Genomic DNA, 19139 nt, shown 5'->3' with positions numbered 1-19139 from the left:
TAAATTTATTTATTTATTTATAAATTTGTATTATAAAATATCTTAATTTTATATAATCGGATCGGATACTCACAAGTATCCTATAATCGAGTACTCATTACCATCCCTAAAGGAGTCATCGAAAGCTAATTCCTACTTTTGGGGAATTGGACTATTTAGGGTAGTGTAGGTCAGTATGGCCACGTTAGTGTTTTGAATCATGTTCTTGTTCTTCATGCATGAGTCAAATGGATTTGTTTCTGCCTTGAATAAAGGCAAACCCAAGTTGTAGAAAGGGTAAGGCTACGTGTTCCAACACTTCCATGATCACAACTCTTAATCCTCTCCTTTTGGAAACAGTTAAAAATTTATTAGACAAATTCACAAGTCATTAGGTGAGTACTGAAGTATTCATTAATCCCTTCATTCGTTGCTCTCTTAATTTTACTATATCTTTCCATGGTTTTACTCGCTTCTTCTTTCCTTACTCTCTCCTTCAAATGAAGCATTTCCGTACTTAATTTTAGCCTTTTGCATTCACAGATTTCATTATTATCAAATAAATCAATCAAAGCTTATTTAATTATTGGTCTTTCTCAATTTTGTGCTTCAAAATACTTCAACAAAATAAAATGATATTTGCAATTTATTTTATTTTATCAAAATTTCTTTAAATATCTTTCTTTCATTTTTTTTTTACTTGGTTAAGTAATTCTTCTCCGTGGATGGAACCCGCATGGTTTTGGAGAATGCCAAAGGAAACATTAAAAAAATTAATCTTTGGTACAATCAAAGAGATAACGTGAAAGGTAAGCCTTTTTGCCAAAAATTTAGACTGCCATGGAAAATAAAGGTAAATGGGCATTAACCAAGCTAGTGGGGTGGGTTCATTTTGGTTCAAATTTTGATTTAATAGTAGGTCCTCTTTTTTTTGGCAAATTATTATTTTATATATAACATATTTATTTAGTTATTATAACAATTTATTAATTTCAATAAACATACTCTAATCAAACATTAGACAATTTTTTAATTTCTTTGTATAGTTTAAAAACTTTAATGTTAGTATGTAGAATAATTGTGAATTTTCTTTTGGGATTCCTTTTTCTAAAAAAAATTCCTTCCTGTTGGTATAAGTATATACTGCAAATAGTTTCATAAAGAAATGTTAGGTATATTAATCACATTTTTTTTGTACTCAGGTATTTTGTTAATTGATTGGTATATGATCTCTTTATTTAAAGTGTAAAGTTTAAATTCATTTTTTTCAATTCTAAAAAAAAATTCACATTTTTGAGTGGTTATAGTAATAAGGAATTTTTTTATATCCTACTGCAAATTAAAATAGAATATATAAGTGAAGGAGTTTTAGTCTTTGTCATAGAAAGATATTTTAAAATCTTTTGGCTTCAAAATCAAGTTCCATCATTTGCGAATTTTGTTTTTTAAAAAATAATGTTACTTTATTTGATTTTAACTATTTGACTACTATTCACAAATAGTATGGAAATAATGAACAACATTTTATTAATATTTATTTTTTGTAAGAAAATATGACAATCGATTTATAAGACAGTTTAAAAGAATATATTTTAAATTCCAAAAAATTAAATACCAATGGACTGTACAAGCAAACCTAATAGAAGAAATATTTGGCAATAAACAAATACCTAATTAATAGAATTATAATAAATGTGTTGACATTATGATGTTAAACAATATATTTGCATCATCCAAAACATTATGATGTTATTAGCATATGATAAAATTTTCATGTTTAGGTTTTGTGGACTACCGCAATTGTAAGTCGAGTGAGTAATTAATAGATTTTTGCTGATAATTACTATTCATATTTAAACAAATATAATTTTATCAATATTTTAAATTTAGTTTAAAAATAGTCAAATTAAAGTATTTTGTAAAATGTACCTTTATTTTTTTAGTGAAATATCCTTTTACTATTTATATTTGACAATTTTTTAAATAAATTAAAAAATATGGCGCTAAAATAGTTTATGTTCAATAATTTCTCAAACTTTTTTTCAAATAAAGAAAAGAAAACTCCTTCAACAAAGGCAAGTTATAATTAATGAAAAGTGCAAGCTATATAACTTAGCTATTAAAACTATCAAAAACTTGATATCACCCAAAAACAAATTTAAAGAAAAAACCGAACGAAATTACAACTTCATCATACCAATCACTTATTAATTAGTTTCATCATGATTCATGAGACATTCATTTAATATTTTCTGTAAAAAGCTTGATTAGAAATCTTCAATAAATTTAAGTTTAATCGAATAAAAATTTATTAAGATATTATCGAAATCTCGTCAAAATATAACATTGATTAATTATTACGAATTTTATAAAATAGTTGACTCCATTATTGATTAAGTTGAAGTGTTTATTATAACATGATTGAAATAGAATTTGTTTGTTTGGACTGACCAAGCAAGGGATAGGCGATGCTGAGTACCACAAGAACCCACCATTTCCAGCGCTTATCAAGTATCAACATTGAAGGTTGATCAGTGACAGTGGAAGCATCCTCAGGAAGAGGTGTTCCAAGTTCTGCAATGGCATGGTACATTAATTATACATCATACCATAAGAGATGATTTGCTGAATTGGTTTTAAGACGAAATGAAGGTTGATTTGTTATGTCTTAAGTTTATTAACACGTTAAAAACAAAATTGAGCATGTATACTATAAGCGAAAATTCTAGGCCTTAACCTTATGGCTGACAGATATGGTACGGTTTATTCTAGATACTGTTAAACTTGTGGCCAGGAACCCAACTGGTGTGAGAACTCGACCCATAAAAAAAAAAAAAGGAGTGAAAATTCTAGTTTGGGCTATAAATCCTGTGACATAGTGCCTATAAGTACTTGATCCTACAGTGGCAAGTTCATGAAAAGGACTATCAGAAGATCTGCACTTCAAAGCAAGAGGAAGATCAGTTTAACGTTCAAGTTTTACTATTTGTTGTTGGGTTGGGAAGGAGGCGGGCTGCAGAATGGAGAGGTTGCCTTAGGCTCGTAGCTTTATTCTTATATAACTTCAATTGCATCTCCCACTCTTTCTAAAACGGGAAAGAAGAAAGTTTCTAAATTATTTCTGTTAAACCTTTATGAACTGGTATTTCCTGGAACTATAAAACACCGTCATGCAAATGAGAATAAGAACCTCCATCTAACCAAAGGTAATAGTAAAAAGACACTTACTGCCTTGTAAAAATGTGCCTAATGCATCTAAAGAGGCAGAGAGAAGGCTTTCCAAGTGCTTTCTTGAGTAAGCATTTGGAGCTGTTAGCCCGCTACAGGTTCTTGGTTTCTCTCGTTCTTAAGGAATGAAGCATGCAATCAGTGTGTAAAACATAAAAACTTAATAACTGGACTCTTGTGATGTACTCTACACATTATTCTTGTGGCAGCAGGACTTGTTCTTATACATTGGATTATTGTTGTTAGATTAGATCCTCTGAACAATTTGTTTGGCACCACCCATAAATTGCCTTATCCACCATCAATTTTCCTTCATGAAGGACTCAGTTTTTGTGACCACTGGGACAACAACTATAATATCCTTACTAACCACTCTAGAGACAATTATTTGGTATTCTTTTTGTTAAATAAAGCTCTGGTCATTGTCGGTTGGTCCTTCAACCCTGCACATACAGTTCCAAATATCCAAGAATACAAACATTGAATCTTATTTATCAAATAACTGTTCAATTCTTCTGTATGCCATTGGCAATCAACAGATGATAAATTTGACAGGGCAACATGCTTCAAACAATGGTTTGCTACACCAATTTTGCATCTCTGTTGTGGTTAGATGTTACTGAAAGCTGAAAGAAAAAATACAACACCTGGGACACGGATAAGAAGCAGTCTCACCGGACTAAAATAACACCCAAAAGAGTAAAAATGTACACACCATAAAAGCTCTAATAACAGGCCTAGTACAATGGTGCCCAAAGGGTGGAGATAATTTAACAGCCTCCCGAAAAACTTGCACCAAATATCAGAGCGACTGAGTATAACCACCAAGCCATTAACATATCAGTTCTATACACTAAAGAGTCAGCAAGGCCATTAACATCCCAACAGATTTTACCAAAGGAGACTTCACCAAGTCTCCTTAAAGCTACAGAATCTTAGTCCAAAAACAAGATGCCATCAGCCAAAGCTCTAAGCCAATGTAGAGAACAAAGCTTATTAAGAAAAATAATCTCATTGACCCACCACCTTTTCTCATTAAAGCCAACCTCATATCTTACTAGCCATGGAGAAGCAGCAGAATAGGAAGCAAACCACCTGAGTAATCCAGAAAAGGCTCTGAAGCATTGCAAGAGGAATTTGATGCAAAGGGGATGAGACCAAAATAGCATCGTCGGAGAAAGTAACTCGCTCCGGAACTCCAAGAACATTGACATAAATATAGAAAATGATTGCCATCCTCCTCAACCTCTTGACACCAGGGTCCTAAACAGTGTTCAGGCGAAAGAGGCATGCCTAAGTATATGAACCTGCCACAATCAGAATATTGTTGTGGTTACAGTTTAGACATGACTCTTCCTGGACTTATGATGTAATGCATCGATTACATATAATTACATTAAATAGGAAAATAAGAGAGACCTGAGTAACCTAAGAAAAAAAAGGGAAAGTAGCAGCAGCAGTGGTGGCAGTAGCAGTGATGAACACACAAATGATCCCTACAAACCCAAAGCAGAATTCAGTCTACATCCCAAGAAAGGTCAGTAACTTCTTATCATCCTGCATTTTCAAGCATTAAAATTAAAATTTAATTAACAGTTATATTTAGATAGGGAACTGAATGAGGTGCTGCCTACCTTGCCGATTGAGAGACCTCAGGTTCTGCAAATATCTTGTGGTAATTTTACTATTGGCACTCATTTCCCTTTCTCAGGACCTATAAACAAAAAGTAAATAAAATCAAATCTTTTCAGACATTTGTCATCAAATAATAATAAATATATCTAAAGGATACTTCACTTTTCCAAGAATCCCCCATTATGTTATCTTATTATTTATTGCATACAGTAAGACACAGTTAAAACTAGTACATTTTGAAACTCAGATGAGTTCTAAAATTCTGCTGATATTATCTAGATGCAAGTAAATATACTTGGAGACAAGTTTTAGAAATAAGACAGATATGTGAACTATATATGAAACGTTCAAGTAAAAATCATAAAGCAAAGCAAAAATCTCACCAGTTGGCTATAATTGAATTTCTGTGTTTGGATCGTAGAGATTAGCTCCCTGATTGCATACCCATTACCTGGTTAGGACGCATCACCTGAACGCAAATAAGTATCCTGTAGCAAACAGTGATAAACTTTATTGATATACCAATTAGCATCCCCCCTCTCACCCCCTTTTCATTTCCCCAAAAGAATGTATAAGAAAAATAATGCAGTGAAAGTAGGTACAAGTGGCCTAGAGACTTCATCAGCGTTTTATATCCCATGAATTAGTGCTGCAGAAAACTCCACGTTAGTGCCAGGTCAATAATTTGTCACAACAATCCATTCTGCTTTAGTCTTGCCTCAGTAGTTGTTGCACAACCCATCAATTGCTCCATAAAATGATGGATAACGAGCAACCTAATGGAAAAAATTGCCATAGTTATGACTTTAATCATCACCATAATCCACAATAACAAAAATCCCAACAATGGCAGCCTGGTCACAAATCACGATGTTTTCAAGAATTTTATAATGGTGACTTGACAAGTTATCATGCCCACATCCGTTATCCATGTTCATGATGCAAACTTTCAAATCCTATTTTCTTTATATAATATTGACATTTCTTTCACAAAAAAATATCAGGTTGAAAAAATCCATCGGTCTAAATTTCAAATTCAAGCAAAATAAGAAAGAAAAGAGCTATGAAACATAAAAAAGGAACTGTTTTACCAACATAATTAAAGGAAAACTATAAAAGAAGTAAATCCCAAGCTCAAACAACAAAAAATGGGATTAGAAACACAAGTAACATGAAAATAGAGAGAGGCACTTACAGCCTCCAGGACTTCATTGAAATCAGAGATAACAGCATCAGCAACAATCTTGGCACTGTCACAGGCATCGAAGCAAAGCCTCTTCTTGACAGAATCCTGCCGCATTGGCTTTGATCTCCTCAATAGGTATATCATTATGACAGCCTCCATCAGCTCAGTCCCATTCAAAACAGCCAAAAGAACCTATAAATGCTGAAGCACAAAAGGAATTAAAAGAAAAAAGAAGTTTTACAAAACTGCAAATACGAACAATTTGAAGCAGTTTGCTTTTCAATTTCACATTTTGGAAGCTGGAGCTATTATGAAAACAGCCAGAACACACATGAGTAATTCCCAATAATAAATTGTCAATAATAATGAATGTATACAAAATACCAAGAAGAAAAAACAGAATAACTATTAACATAAAAAATTGACACTAAACTAGTAGGAAACTTGATGTTCAGCTTCTTTGGTTCTGGCATGCACTAGAAGAAAAAGGGCTTCAAAATGTCGGAGTTTGTGACCCTATTTATATTTTTTAATATCTTTTATGCACCGTTGATGCTGCGCATGAAGTTTCACAAAAGGATGGGTTCAGAATGTGGAACCCTTGTGTAACATTCTATCTCAGGGGCAAGGCTATGACATCGAGTTGCAATTTTAGTCAAAAAACAATAAAACAACATACCTATTCCCAGCCATTCGTGAGACTTACAAGGAACTAAGGATGAGGCACCAACAGAGAAAAACATTGGTAGAACTCTTGTGTAAAAACTATCGTCTACCATTGTAACACTCCTTTTTGGCCCAATTGATAACAAAGACAAACACCTTCTGAAAAAATGAAGGCATGCACTGCACATATCCAACAAAAGGAAAAAATGTGTTTTCATCTGCAGAAATTTTAAGCATGGCCACAGTCAAGTAACAGAGAAGTTAGATTGCTATCAGCAAGAAAAGAAGATTTAAGGCCTGCTCATGCTGCAATGGGTGGAAGCTTATGGCTTAACATCATCAGAGGAAAGCCATAAAAATTTTCAGTTCCTTTCTTGTATTGAACTCTGGTGGATCTCTTTATTTGCCAAAGAAGAGGACACGGAGAAAGGAGGAAGAGTAGGAAAAAGAGATTAACATTTAGCTTGAATCTATTATACATCTCATAATCTCAATTCAAAAGCACAAGAAAATTAATCCTTTCTGAAGGTCCAATGCAATAGTATACAAACTTTAAAGAGCATAATAATGAAAAAGAAAAAAGAAAACTGAAAGCTCAACTAGTGTATGGCACATTACAAAGTCTATCTATGAAATTTATTACAGGATCGGTGTGAATCTATTAGTCATGATACTACTGATGAATTTTAACAAGTTTTTTTGCAAAGAGAAATGATAAATGAAGCAAATTTTCTAAAAACTTACTCTTACTCAACTGATTCATAGTATTAGAAAAGAAAACCTTGACTGTCAATGACATCAATCGCTCTTTTGGTGGTGACATGTTGCAACGATGTATGTTACCGGGTGCTGCCACTAGTGACACATTTTGCTTCATGTGGAGGCATTGAAGATTCACTGGGATTGACAAAGAGAGATGAGTGCTGAAGGCTGAAGAACCAACATGCAGGGTATGGTAAATGTTTAATATTAGAAGCAGAAAAAGTGGGGCATGAAGAGCCATGGAAGCTGTTACATGAGCTCTTTGCATCTCTGTGTGCCAAGTTGTAAAACAGTTCTGGTGTGAAAAAATAATTCTACACAATACTTGAGAAATGTGATTTAGTTTCAATCAGGGATCATCTGCTTAAACCTATTGTGAATGAGGGTCACAGTTTTGAGAATGAAGATGAGTAACTAATAGCTCCAACCTGAAACTTTGGAATTGATATGCATAAGATTATTTAGCATAAGGGATGTTCCATTGGTGAGGCATATTATCTTAAGGTAGCCTAATAAAAGCTCACCTTTGCTTTGAATTGATTATATAGTCAATAGATTACAACTGGAGGTTAAATTTCATCATTGGTTCTTTCTACTAATGCTCAGATTTCTGCATGTACAACTAGACTAATACTTGGTTAATATATAAACTTTAATTAACTATGATCACAGTGCAAAAAGAAAGGGAGGATTTTCCAATTGACATACCATATATCTACAAGCATGGTAGTTTCTATAATTTTCACCCTTTTTCCCTTCTGTGGCTAATAAGTAATATTCAGCGGGTGTGGAAACATTAATATGTGACTGCTAATGGAAATTGAATACAAAAATAGAATTATACAGGCATAGATCATTTAGAAGGAGGGATTGTTTCCATTGGTGAGGCGTATTATCTTAATGTAGTCCAATATATAAAAGCTCACCTCTGCATTGCATTGATTTTATGGCCAATAGATTACAACTGGATGCTGAATTCATCCTCAGTGTTTCCTAATCATGTTCAGACTTCTGTATGTACAAGAAAATCAACACTTGGTGATCATACAAGTTTTAATTAATTGTTCAAAGAGGAAAAGGAGAAAAGATTTTCTCATTGACATAACAAGGATTGAATTTACGAGCAATATTTGTTCTGCCTTTTTCGCTCCTTTTCTATGAAAAACAACTAGTTTTCACTGTTCCTGTTCTAACTAATAAGTAATCTGTTATTAATACATGAGGCACAGGAGATATCTTTACCCACTTCATTTTTTATCCCTTTTTTTTTTATAGATCAAGGCAATTAAGCATAAAAACCTTTGAGCAAGGAGAGGTTCTGAAAGCTCTTGTAGTGCTACTATTCCAAATTGGGAACTTCCCGATGACAAGGAAAGTTTGAAAGTTGGTCGGCTACATCAGTACCACCAATGGGAAGTTGTCCATGACAGATTTGTATACGCACTCCCCGATGTAATAATGGTATACAGATTTTAGCAGCAGAGATCCAAAGTAACATTCAGTTGGTGGGGACACACTCCTCTAAGATGGAAAATCCAATACAACATTAGAATTTTATGGATGAAATTTATTTGCTTCCTCTACATTGTCTCTACGAACTCAGAAAGCAAAAAACTAAATACAAGAACATTATAATACTAAAAGAAAAGAAATTAGTTCACTGTTCAACATACTCAAGGGAAGCATAATTGGCATGGTATAAAGAAAGTTGATAACATAGAAAAGGACAGAGAGACTTGGATTTTCTTTAACAAAATGGAAATCTCTTGAAATCAAAACAAATATGCTTCTGTATAAACAACTAACAATTTCACAAGGCAAGTATATATGTAATTTACCAAATTAAAACCCAATTTTGTCCATGAAACTGCTTATGTACTCTAACAATCACTTTTCCATTCTTTAATGTACATGACATTTATTTTAATGGGAATGTACATGACATATAAAAGCAGCAGAAAATCAACTCACCTTCATCCTTGATCTTTTTAACAGTTTCATAAGTCTAAATGACGAATCAGCAAATTCACGGCAAGAGGTTTTTTGAGATATCTGAAGTTAGAGAAGCATAAGTGTTTTAATGGTTAAATGTTGCAGATTGATGAGCATGCTATGTTTAATTGCAAGTGAAATAGGAAACAAATGAGAAGCTTGTACCTGATCTTTGAATGGAGCTATATATACCAACTACACTTTGTAGCTTTCAATCCTGAAATGTGGCTGTAAATTAATTATCAACAATAACATATCAAAATGACTATTATGTTATATATCTAACAAAAATTAAATGAACGATAATCAGAATTCAATTATCTGGCCTATCTTTGAAATGGTTTAATACCTTTTGCTTTCAATTTCGAGATTTCAACTTCTTTGGGATAATTTTGTTCATTATTGATTTGAACATAAGATATGTCCTTTATCCCTTTTGCATCGTTCTTCTAGCAAAGGACAATCATCAATCTGAAGATGACCAAGCAAGAGAAGCATGTCTCTTAATGGAAGAGATGTGAGCTTAGAGAAATCACTGATCTCTGAAGACTACCAGATGGGGAGGCTTTGAAAGCCCTTGGAGAATAGATATTTCAGGTTTTCAAAATTATGGTGATATCGCTGAGAGGGGGAGGCAGTATCATTCCTATCTCCTATTGTGGAAACAAAACCACTTCTACACATTCTTCACCATTAATAGACAGTTTTTTAGAAAGCTGAGTCTATGCAGGTGCTGTGATGTCAAGTGATGCTAAGTTGGTAGGGAAAACCTATTCTAGAAAGGATATGTCAGCTGAACAGCCAACCAACGTCAATGCCTTGAGAGAGGTGAAGTTCTGCTAGTATCTTCTTCTTCATCCACCAAACATGGTAAATTCTTGCAATCTTCAATCGTCAATCTTCTTCAAGTCGGAGGTAGGTCATTCGTTAAAACAGAAACCATTCTTGGGCACTGGCAATCTGTATATCTGCAAGGAACATGACCAAATGCGAGACCTTTGGTAGCCTTTGAAGTCATTCACATTTCGTAATTGTTAGGCATTCAAACTTGCAAAGCCTGTCGAGTTGCAAATACTCCTCTTCTGCTTCCTCTGGCTCTAATGATACAAGTACAAGTTGTGAACAATGCAAAATTCTCAACCAAGGGACAGACATTAGGCTCCCAAGCGATCCCAATTGCTTCACAAATGTTATTCACCCTAACCATTCCTTCAATGCAAAGAGATTCCAACAGTGATCATTTTCTAATTGCCGGTATGATCTGCAATTTTACAATTCATGAGATTCAAGGACAATAAATTTTGTAATGAAGAATTTACTATCCAAGCTGGAAATTTGGTAGTCCCATAATTTTTTATGGTGAGCTTCTTTTAGCTCTTTTTGACGACCAAGAAAGTTCTTGCTAGAATTACTAAGTGTTTAGGAATTCCAGAGAATTAAGGAAGAAACAGCAGAGAAAAGAGAAGAATAAGCTTTTCCGAACAGAGTAGAAAAATATTCTGGAATTTAACCACCCGCTCACTACATTTTTCAGTATTTATATGAGGAATTTTAAAATTCAAACTTTCTGGATCCTAAAATGTAGCAACGATTTTCAAACAAATGAATTGAGCCTAAAACTTGGCTCAGCATTCACCATGAAAACCAGTGCCAAGCAACAGAAAAACAAACTGAACCAAACTTGGCTTAAAGCCTTACAAGAAATACTAAACGACATCGTATGAGTAACGGCATAACAGAAGACTAAGTAAAACGACACACTCCTGCAACGTTTCATTAACAAAAAATTCAGTAAAGTAAAAAACAACTCCTGCTTACTGCGTTTTGACGCCAACGGCTACTTCAGAACTTCAAGTTACCGTTGCAACCCGCCATCTGGTTTTCTCCTCCTCAACAACCAACTCAGCTTTTCATCAACCAAATAAAGATCACTTTTCTAACAGTTCTCTTGGCTTTAGTGGCTACTCACATTACTTGTCCAAGGCTACCCAAGGAGTAGCAGCTGAAGGCAGAAGCAAAAACCTTTTGTTTCTGCTGTTGTAAATTTGAAAGAGTTTTGTACCAAGGAAATAAGGTGTTATTCTTGGTTTTGTGCGGACAGACAGACAGAGAAAAACAAGTGTTATCCTTGGTATTGAGTATGGGCAGATACAGATAAAAGAAATGTTATCCTTGGTTTCTGCTGGATAAAAAAAACTTAAAGATCTGCATACTAAACTCTCGATGAAGAGACCAAAGTTTGCTGGAAAAACAAAGAGGAAAAACAAAACTCAAAAAAGGCCAGAACTTCAACTCTTCATACATCACTTTTCATTAGGAGAATACATATTTATATAATCAAGAGAGTGAACAAAAATATCTTCAACTGATCACACTATCTGATACATTGCTTCTAAAAATAGACTAAACATAAAATATTTCAACTAATGCTGCACAAACTGTCATTAGAAGGCATGGTGACAGATTCCAAAAGTCAAATATAACTAAGAAACACAAACTGGCAAGTGTACAAATGACCAAAGAAATAATCAAACATTTGGTGAGCAAAAAGTAAACTGACCCTAAATCCAACCAAGCTGGTTTCCAAATGTGTAGAAACTAATCCCCTGTGGCAGCAATGCAGCAAAGACAGCCATAATTCAACGAGTTCAACACCACTTCTTCAACTTCTCTATTTCTTGCATTGTTGTCAAAAGTTGCAATCCACTTCTAACTCATTGAGGCCCAAGTATCAATCAATTTAGCTTCTCATGCATCTTGAGCTTTAACAATGCTCTGCAACCCTAAAATAGAAATCTCACCCTTGAGATTCCGCAAATTCTTCATCTCTCATATCTGATATCCACCACCTTCACCCAAAACAAAATAAGACAGTTTTTAAAGATTGGTTAGTCTACCAATTCCAAAGGGCATTGCTTTCACTGAATTTGTATGACTAATGTCAAGATGATGCAATTTGACTAGAATTTCTATTTTTCAGGTTGACTTTTCTAACTCGTGACATTGCTTTAATAGCAAGGTGTCTAAATTGCAAAGGGTGCATAAGAAGTCAGGTAAAGTTTTGTTTTTCACTGGCATGCAACAATGACCACTTCACCAGTTCTAAAATTTCTATTTGCAATCCTATCCTTCTTTTTAAGTGCACATCAAACGCATCCCTAAGTGCCTAGATTATCTGGAAGTTGAGAATGAAGGTTAGAGAGAGTTCCAACTCAAACTTTTAAAAGTGATACATAAAATGGTTTGCTTAGGAAGGATTGTCTCATTGTTGCCTAATGGCATGCCACCGTTTAATTGTATTGATTATTAGGTCAACAAATTACATTTGAAGGCCAGAATTCATTCTTCCCTTATTCAGATTCTTGTTCAAGTTTCTGCCTGTACAATTAAATGAACACTTCATTATCATTCAAAATTTAATCAACTATTTGAATGGGATGTGGTATATCTATTCACTGAATTTTTTCCAAGTTTGCTTGTGAGATCTAATACCTATTTCCTTTTCTGCCCAGATAATTAGTAATAAGTTATTCACACAAGCATAAGACATGCAGAAAATTAAAGTTTGTTACCGAATTAAATGCAGCATCTAACCTACATATATCCAATCTTACATTCCTTTCCTCTGCTTTCATTTCTTTTCTTTATAAAGCAGTTCCTCCAAACAATTAAGAAAAGTAAGATAGATTGGAGTATGAGAAATTGTTACACAAAGATCAAATGAGAATGATGTGAAATTAAAAGAATAAAGTGAAGGATGTACTCTAGGTATAGGCAAGTAAAGTATAATTGGCATAGTTTGAATTTGTAAAAAATACACCAAATTCATCATAATAGAAATGAAGAAAACTCAATAGTATTTTATTAGAATATCAAATCGTTATCAAACCCTAAAAATGTAGATGAAGGTTGCAGAGAATTAACTAACCGCTCCATTCGTCAGCCTCTGCAGCATTTTCATATGTCTGAAAAAAAAAAACGAAATCAATGATGAAGTTGAAGAAAAAGCAGTTGGGTCCTGTAGACTGTTGGAGTTGTATGTGCTTGAGTCTACTAACCAACAATTAATTACACACTGATTCTGCCATTTAGATGAAAAGGTGGGAAGCCTAGTTTCCCACCAAGTTTCCTTCTAAAGCTTTTAAAACTGCCTGCAAATAATCATTGACAAAAAAAGGTATAATTAGTTTCATTTTGTTGTTAAAAATAAGAAGCTTCTAAATTGTCGTACGTTTCAAATGGTTTCATACCTGTGACTTTCGCTTTACCACCACACATCAATTTTAATGCAAGGTAAGTGGGCTATCTTGGACCACTCTCGTCCTTTGCCCTTTTTGCACTTTTCCTTTAGCAATGGACAATCTGAAATGTATAACTTCAAAAGTGAGAGAAGCATGTCTTTTTCAGGAAGAGATGTGAGCTTAGGGCAAGAGACGATGGACAACTTATGAAGAGAGGTGAGGTTTCGAAAGCCTTTGGAGGATAGGCATTTCAAATTTTTGAAATTTTTAATGCTCAATTCGATGAGAGAGGGAGGCAGCATCATTCCTATCTCCTCTGGTGGAAACGCCACCATATTCGGACATCCTCTACCAGAAATATGAAGTGTTTGAAGAGAGGTGAGTCTATGCAATCCCCACGTAAGTAGAGACTCATAATTTCTTGGTACTGAGATTTCAAGTGATGTAAGGTTGGTAGAGATACCCTGTTCTGGAATGGATATCTGATCACCTGAATCATTCTGAACCGTCAATTGTCGAAGAGAGGTGAGGTTGTGCATGCAATTGGGCAGGGCTCGCAAATTTTCACATTTAGTGATCCGAAGTATAGTCAAATTGGTGGTGGGCAAAAACCCTTCCAACGAGACTAGATTTGAACATTCAGCTATTTGAATACGCCAAAGATGGTTGAGCTTGTCTAATCCTTGCGGTAAAGATTTAATACCACACTCCTTGATATAAATAGATTCAAGACAAGCGTTTTCGTCAATTGCTTCTGCAATGGATTCGAGCTCTGGGCAGACAAAAAGGTGAAGATATTTAAGCCCTATGGGTAACTTGCCACTTTCTGATAAGGAAGCTAGCTTTGAGCAACTCGAAAGTTCAAGATGTCGAAGCCTAACGGGTAATGATAATGATATTAGAGATGGACAGCGAATAATATCCAAAAGCTCAAGAGGAGATATGTTATTGATGCTTATATTGTCTCCTTCATCCACCACACATCGCAAATTGTAGCACTTATCTATCACTAACTTTTTCAAAAGCGGGGGTAAGTTGTTCTTTGCAAAACAAACTATGTTTGGGCAGTCGTAAATAATCATCTCTGTAAGAAATGGGAGAAAATGCTTTCTTATTCTCAAAGATTCCATATGGAGACCAACTTGCGTTATTTCCAAAGATTCAATATTGCAAAGATTCCCCCCTTGAAACAGCTCCTCTTCTGCCTCCTCTACCTCATCTGGCTCTAACAACACAAGTTGTGGACATTCAGAAATTTCCAATTTACGGACAGATCCCAACAGTCCCAACTTCTTTAGCGATAAATATGTCAATCCCTCACAATCAGAAATCTCACAATGCTCCAATGTTGTTGATGTTGATACCAGCCTTTCTGTTGGAGTAGAAAACTTTCCAACGTCTGAAAGATGGACTTTTTTTATTGAGCAAAAGTCTGCATCATCTTTAAGCACCAACTCTGCACACCCATCTATTTGTAATTGAGACAGCTTTGGAAGGTCTGAAAGTGAAACCACCATTTGTGCACAGCCACAAATTTCAAGCTTCTCCAAGGAACGAAGATGGTTAGGCAACCTTCCCAACAATTGAGGGCAGTTTTTGATGGAAAGCTCGATGAGGCTAGGGAATTTCTCAACTTGCTCATCAACTAAGTCCCATTCCTTCCATCGTGGCATATTCTCAAAGCTCAAACTCTGTAACAAAGCAAATGCATTTGAGTGATTCTCCCCATAGAACTCAATGCCAACCTTTTTTAACTCATCCATTCCAGCAATAGAAAGATTCTTCAACAATGGTAATTTTCCAATTGATGGTAGTGATACGCAATTTTTACAGCCCTTGAGAACCAAAGACGACAAATTTTGTAATGAAGAATTCATCCAAATCGGAAATTTTATACCACCATAATCCTGAATGAAGAGCTCTTCAAGCTTTTTATGAGGTTCAAGCAAATTCAAGACCTCTTCTTCAACTTCTTTATTTCTATTACTATCAAATTCTCTACTCCACTTTAGTTCTAATGTGCCAAGGCCAGACTTATATATTAACTTAGCCTCCCATGCATCTTGAGCATTAACAATGTTCTCTAACCCTGAGATACAAAGCTTACCCTTCAGATTTAACAAATTCTTCATCTCTTGTATATAATGTCCATCACCTTTGCCCAAAACAAAATCAGATAGTCTTCGAAGATTGGTTAAGTTACCAACTCCAAATGGCATCCCTTTCATTGAAGGTGTATTAGTGATGTCGAGAACACGTAAGTTGACTAGAATTTGTAAATTTGAAGGCAGATTTTCAAGCAATCTACAACCACATAATAGTAAAGTTTCTAAATTATAAAGGATGTGTATTGAATCAGGCAAACTTTTAATTGCAGTATGAGAAAAGTCCAAGTAGCGCAAATGCATTAAGTTTTGAAAAAAGTTTGGTAACTCAATGATGCGATACCCTTTCAAAGAAAGAACTCTTAAGCATCTAAGTTTGGGCAGTAAATCAACCAGGACATTCTTACTTAAATAACAATCACCTTCAGGTGCCCATGACGATCCAGAAAACTGTAGAAAGGTTCGTAAATGCTTTGTTTGATTTAAGGCTTCAAACTTTTTCATTCCATCAAACCAACCACGAACATAAGATGAATGTCGAGTACCTTCCAAAATTCTCAACTGTTTATCATCCTCCAATTTGGAGCATATATCCCCTGCAACCGATTGAGCTAGATCATTGACAAGATCATGCATTATGAATCGAGATTTGTTCCTAGTAGATGCTTGAAAAAATGACCTTGAGACTAGATCTCGAAAATGTTGACTACCTAGAACTTCGAGTTGAGTTCCAAGGCTTGCTGGTTGTAGAAAACCTTCTGCTTTCCATAACAGGATTATTTCCTCCTCCCCGAATTCATAATCTTTATGGAGTATAGAGCAATATGCAAAGCATCGCTTCAAATGTGAAGGAAGATGATGGTAGCTCAAACGTAGAGCTGGAATTATGCCACATTTCTCTTCTGGTATGCCCCATATCTCGCTTTCTGATATACCTTTCCATGCCTCATAGTCCAGGCTAGTGCGTAGTAAACCACCGATGGCTTTAGCTGCCAAAGGTAAGCCGTTGCACTTTTTCACTATAATTTCCCCAACTTCTTTTAATTCAGGATGCCCACTAAAATCATTTGCTCTTAATGCATGCTGAGAAAATACAGATAGACAATCCTCCTCTGATAACTGTTGTAGTGGGTAAGCTTCAACAGTGCCCATAATAGAAGAAACTTCGTGACTCCGTGTTGTGACGAGAATTTTGGTTCCAACTCCAAATGGAGAGAGTATGTTGGTCAGCTCCAGATAATTATCGTTCCAGATATCATCCAAGACAAGCAAAAACTTTTTCCCAGCCAGCTTCTCCTTCAACTTGACTTGAAGCAAATTGAGATCATTAACATTGGTACAACAATCAGGAGCGATTGACTGTAAAATTGTCTTCGCTATCTTAATGGCATTAAAATCATCAGAAACCCACACCCATGCCTTGTCATCAAAAGAATTTTGTATACAAGTATCATTATAGAGAAGTTGTGCAAGAGTTGTCTTGCCAATTCCTCCCATGCCAATGATGGGAATCACAGAAGCTTTATTGTCGCTACCGTCATTGCTCAAAAGCAATTCAAGTAATGCTGCCTTTTCTTCTTGCCTACCGTACACCTCAGTTTCATCCACCAAAGAAGTAGGCTGAAGTCTTTGTATCATTCTATCGGACCTTGATCCCTCATTAATGCCTCGCAATTCCAATTGAGTTCTTTTTGTGGCCAAATCATTTATTCTAGCACTGATCTCTTTAATCTTGGACACCATCTTCTTATTAAACATGAAAGTTTTTGGAGAGAAACGAGTAGGAATGATCTTTTGTACCTTATTTTTGATGCCTTGAGGTTCCTCAAAGGATGTCAGCTTGCGCCTCGAAGCTTGAGTGGCAAACTCGTCCAAAATGTCATCGACATCGTAAGCCAAGTCTTGAAGATCGGCCAACCAGTTCTTCACATACTGATCCTTCATCTGCTTCCCCTCGGCATCATCAAGCACGGCACGGATATCCCGCAGCATCTTTTCCCACTTGTTGAGCTCCTTGCGGATCTGCTTTTCAGTGACAAAGTTGAGGAAATCAGAAGAGGATAACTTGCCAAACAACCCATCAAAGAAAGCTGTGAGAGCGGCCTCCCCAACAACAGACATGATTGTTTTGCTCAGGAAAGAAAGAGAGAAATCAAAAATGGAGATTGAAGTGCGTATGTGGAAAAGAGATGTATTTTGCTGTGTGAAAGTTAAAGGAGTTTGTGAGGGTAGCTTAACAATTGAGTAAGGTATTGACTTGGAGTCGTCGAATTCTCATTCGAAGAAAGACCCCATGTAGTTTCTTAGAGGCCACCGGTAGTGATGGAAAAAGACAAGGAAAAAACTAGCAATGAGTCACCCAAAGCAAATTCTACTTTCAATCAAGCAGTAATCGAACTTTACAAGATTCTTGTTCTTTTTACCAAACAGCTTATTGAGGTGGGTATTGACTTGGAGTCGTCGACTTCTCTTTCGAAGAATGACCCCATGTGGTTTGTTGGAGCCAGCGGTACTGATGGAAAAAGACCAGGAAGAAACTGGCCGTGAGTCACCGAAAGCAAATTCCCACTTTCAATAAAGCAGTCATCGAACTCTAAAAGATTCTTCTTCTTTTGGGGAATTGGACCATTTCGGGTAGTGTGGGTCAGTATAGCCATGTTAGTGTTTTGAATCATATTCTTGTTCTGCATGCATGGGCGAAATGGATTTGTTTCTCCCGTGAATAAAGGCAAAACCAAGTTGAAGAAAGAGCAAGGCTACGTGTTCCAATAATTTGACCACAACTATTCCTGTCCTTTTGGAAACAATTAAAAATTTATTAGACAAATTCACAAATCATTAGGTGAGTATTTAAGTATTCATTAATCCCTTCATTCATTGCTCTCTTAATTTTGTTACATCTTTCCAAGGCTTTCCTTGCTTCTTCTTTCCTTACTCTCTCCTTCAAATGAAGCATTTCCTTACTTAATTTCAGCCTTTTGCATTCACAGATTTCATTATTATCAGATAAATCAATCAAAGTTTATTTAATTATTGGTCCTCTTCAATTTTGTGCTTCAAAATACTACCATAAAAACAAAATGATACTTGATTTAATAGTTGGTCCTCTCTTTTTTTTTTGGCAAATTATTATTTTATATATAACATATTTATTTAATTATTATAATAATTTATTAATTTCAATAAACAGACTCTAATCAAACATAAGACAATTTTTTAATTTCTTTGTATACTATTTTATTCCCTCCTCTTTTCAACTTCTTAAACCATCAAAACCTTCTTCTAAAAGGTACAATTATTTAATGTAGATGATGATGAGCACAAGGGATATCTATGACTACCATA

At 35.0% G+C, this 19139-nt stretch overlaps 1 protein-coding gene across 4 annotated transcripts; it reads right to left on the bottom strand.

The window, feature by feature from the left end:
- Positions 1-3671: 3671 nt before the first annotated feature.
- Positions 3672-18051, bottom strand: LOC18594455 (putative disease resistance RPP13-like protein 1). 4 transcript variants are annotated; one of them, XM_088808152.1, is made up of 17 exons: positions 13699-18051; positions 13507-13599; positions 13377-13413; positions 12009-12297; positions 11267-11690; positions 9798-10709; positions 9614-9676; positions 9428-9508; positions 8756-8977; positions 8383-8467; positions 7445-7591; positions 6038-6874; positions 5445-5618; positions 5226-5330; positions 4842-4921; positions 4627-4764; positions 3672-4514 (listed from the first exon to the last, which is right to left on the bottom strand). In XM_088808152.1, exon 1 carries the CDS (start codon positions 17913-17915, stop codon positions 13713-13715), a length of 4203 nt encoding a protein of 1400 aa, XP_088664278.1. In that variant the 5' UTR covers positions 17916-18051; the 3' UTR covers positions 3672-4514; positions 4627-4764; positions 4842-4921; positions 5226-5330; positions 5445-5618; positions 6038-6874; positions 7445-7591; positions 8383-8467; positions 8756-8977; positions 9428-9508; positions 9614-9676; positions 9798-10709; positions 11267-11690; positions 12009-12297; positions 13377-13413; positions 13507-13599; positions 13699-13712. The 4 variants fall into 4 exon arrangements, with proteins under 4 accessions (XP_088664278.1, XP_088664280.1, XP_088664277.1 ...); XM_088808154.1 differs by having other exon boundaries at positions 6038-7591; positions 13699-16390; positions 16505-18051; XM_088808151.1 differs by having other exon boundaries at positions 6038-7591.
- Positions 18052-19139: the final 1088 nt, after the last annotated feature.

The sequence above is a fragment of the Theobroma cacao genome, chromosome 7, assembly GCF_053813885.1.
Source record: "Theobroma cacao isolate CCN51 chromosome 7, ASM5381388v1, whole genome shotgun sequence".
NCBI lineage: Eukaryota > Viridiplantae > Streptophyta > Magnoliopsida > Malvales > Malvaceae > Theobroma > Theobroma cacao.
The sequence above is the reverse complement of the archived record's forward strand: the minus strand, read 5'-3'. Positions and strand labels throughout refer to the sequence as shown.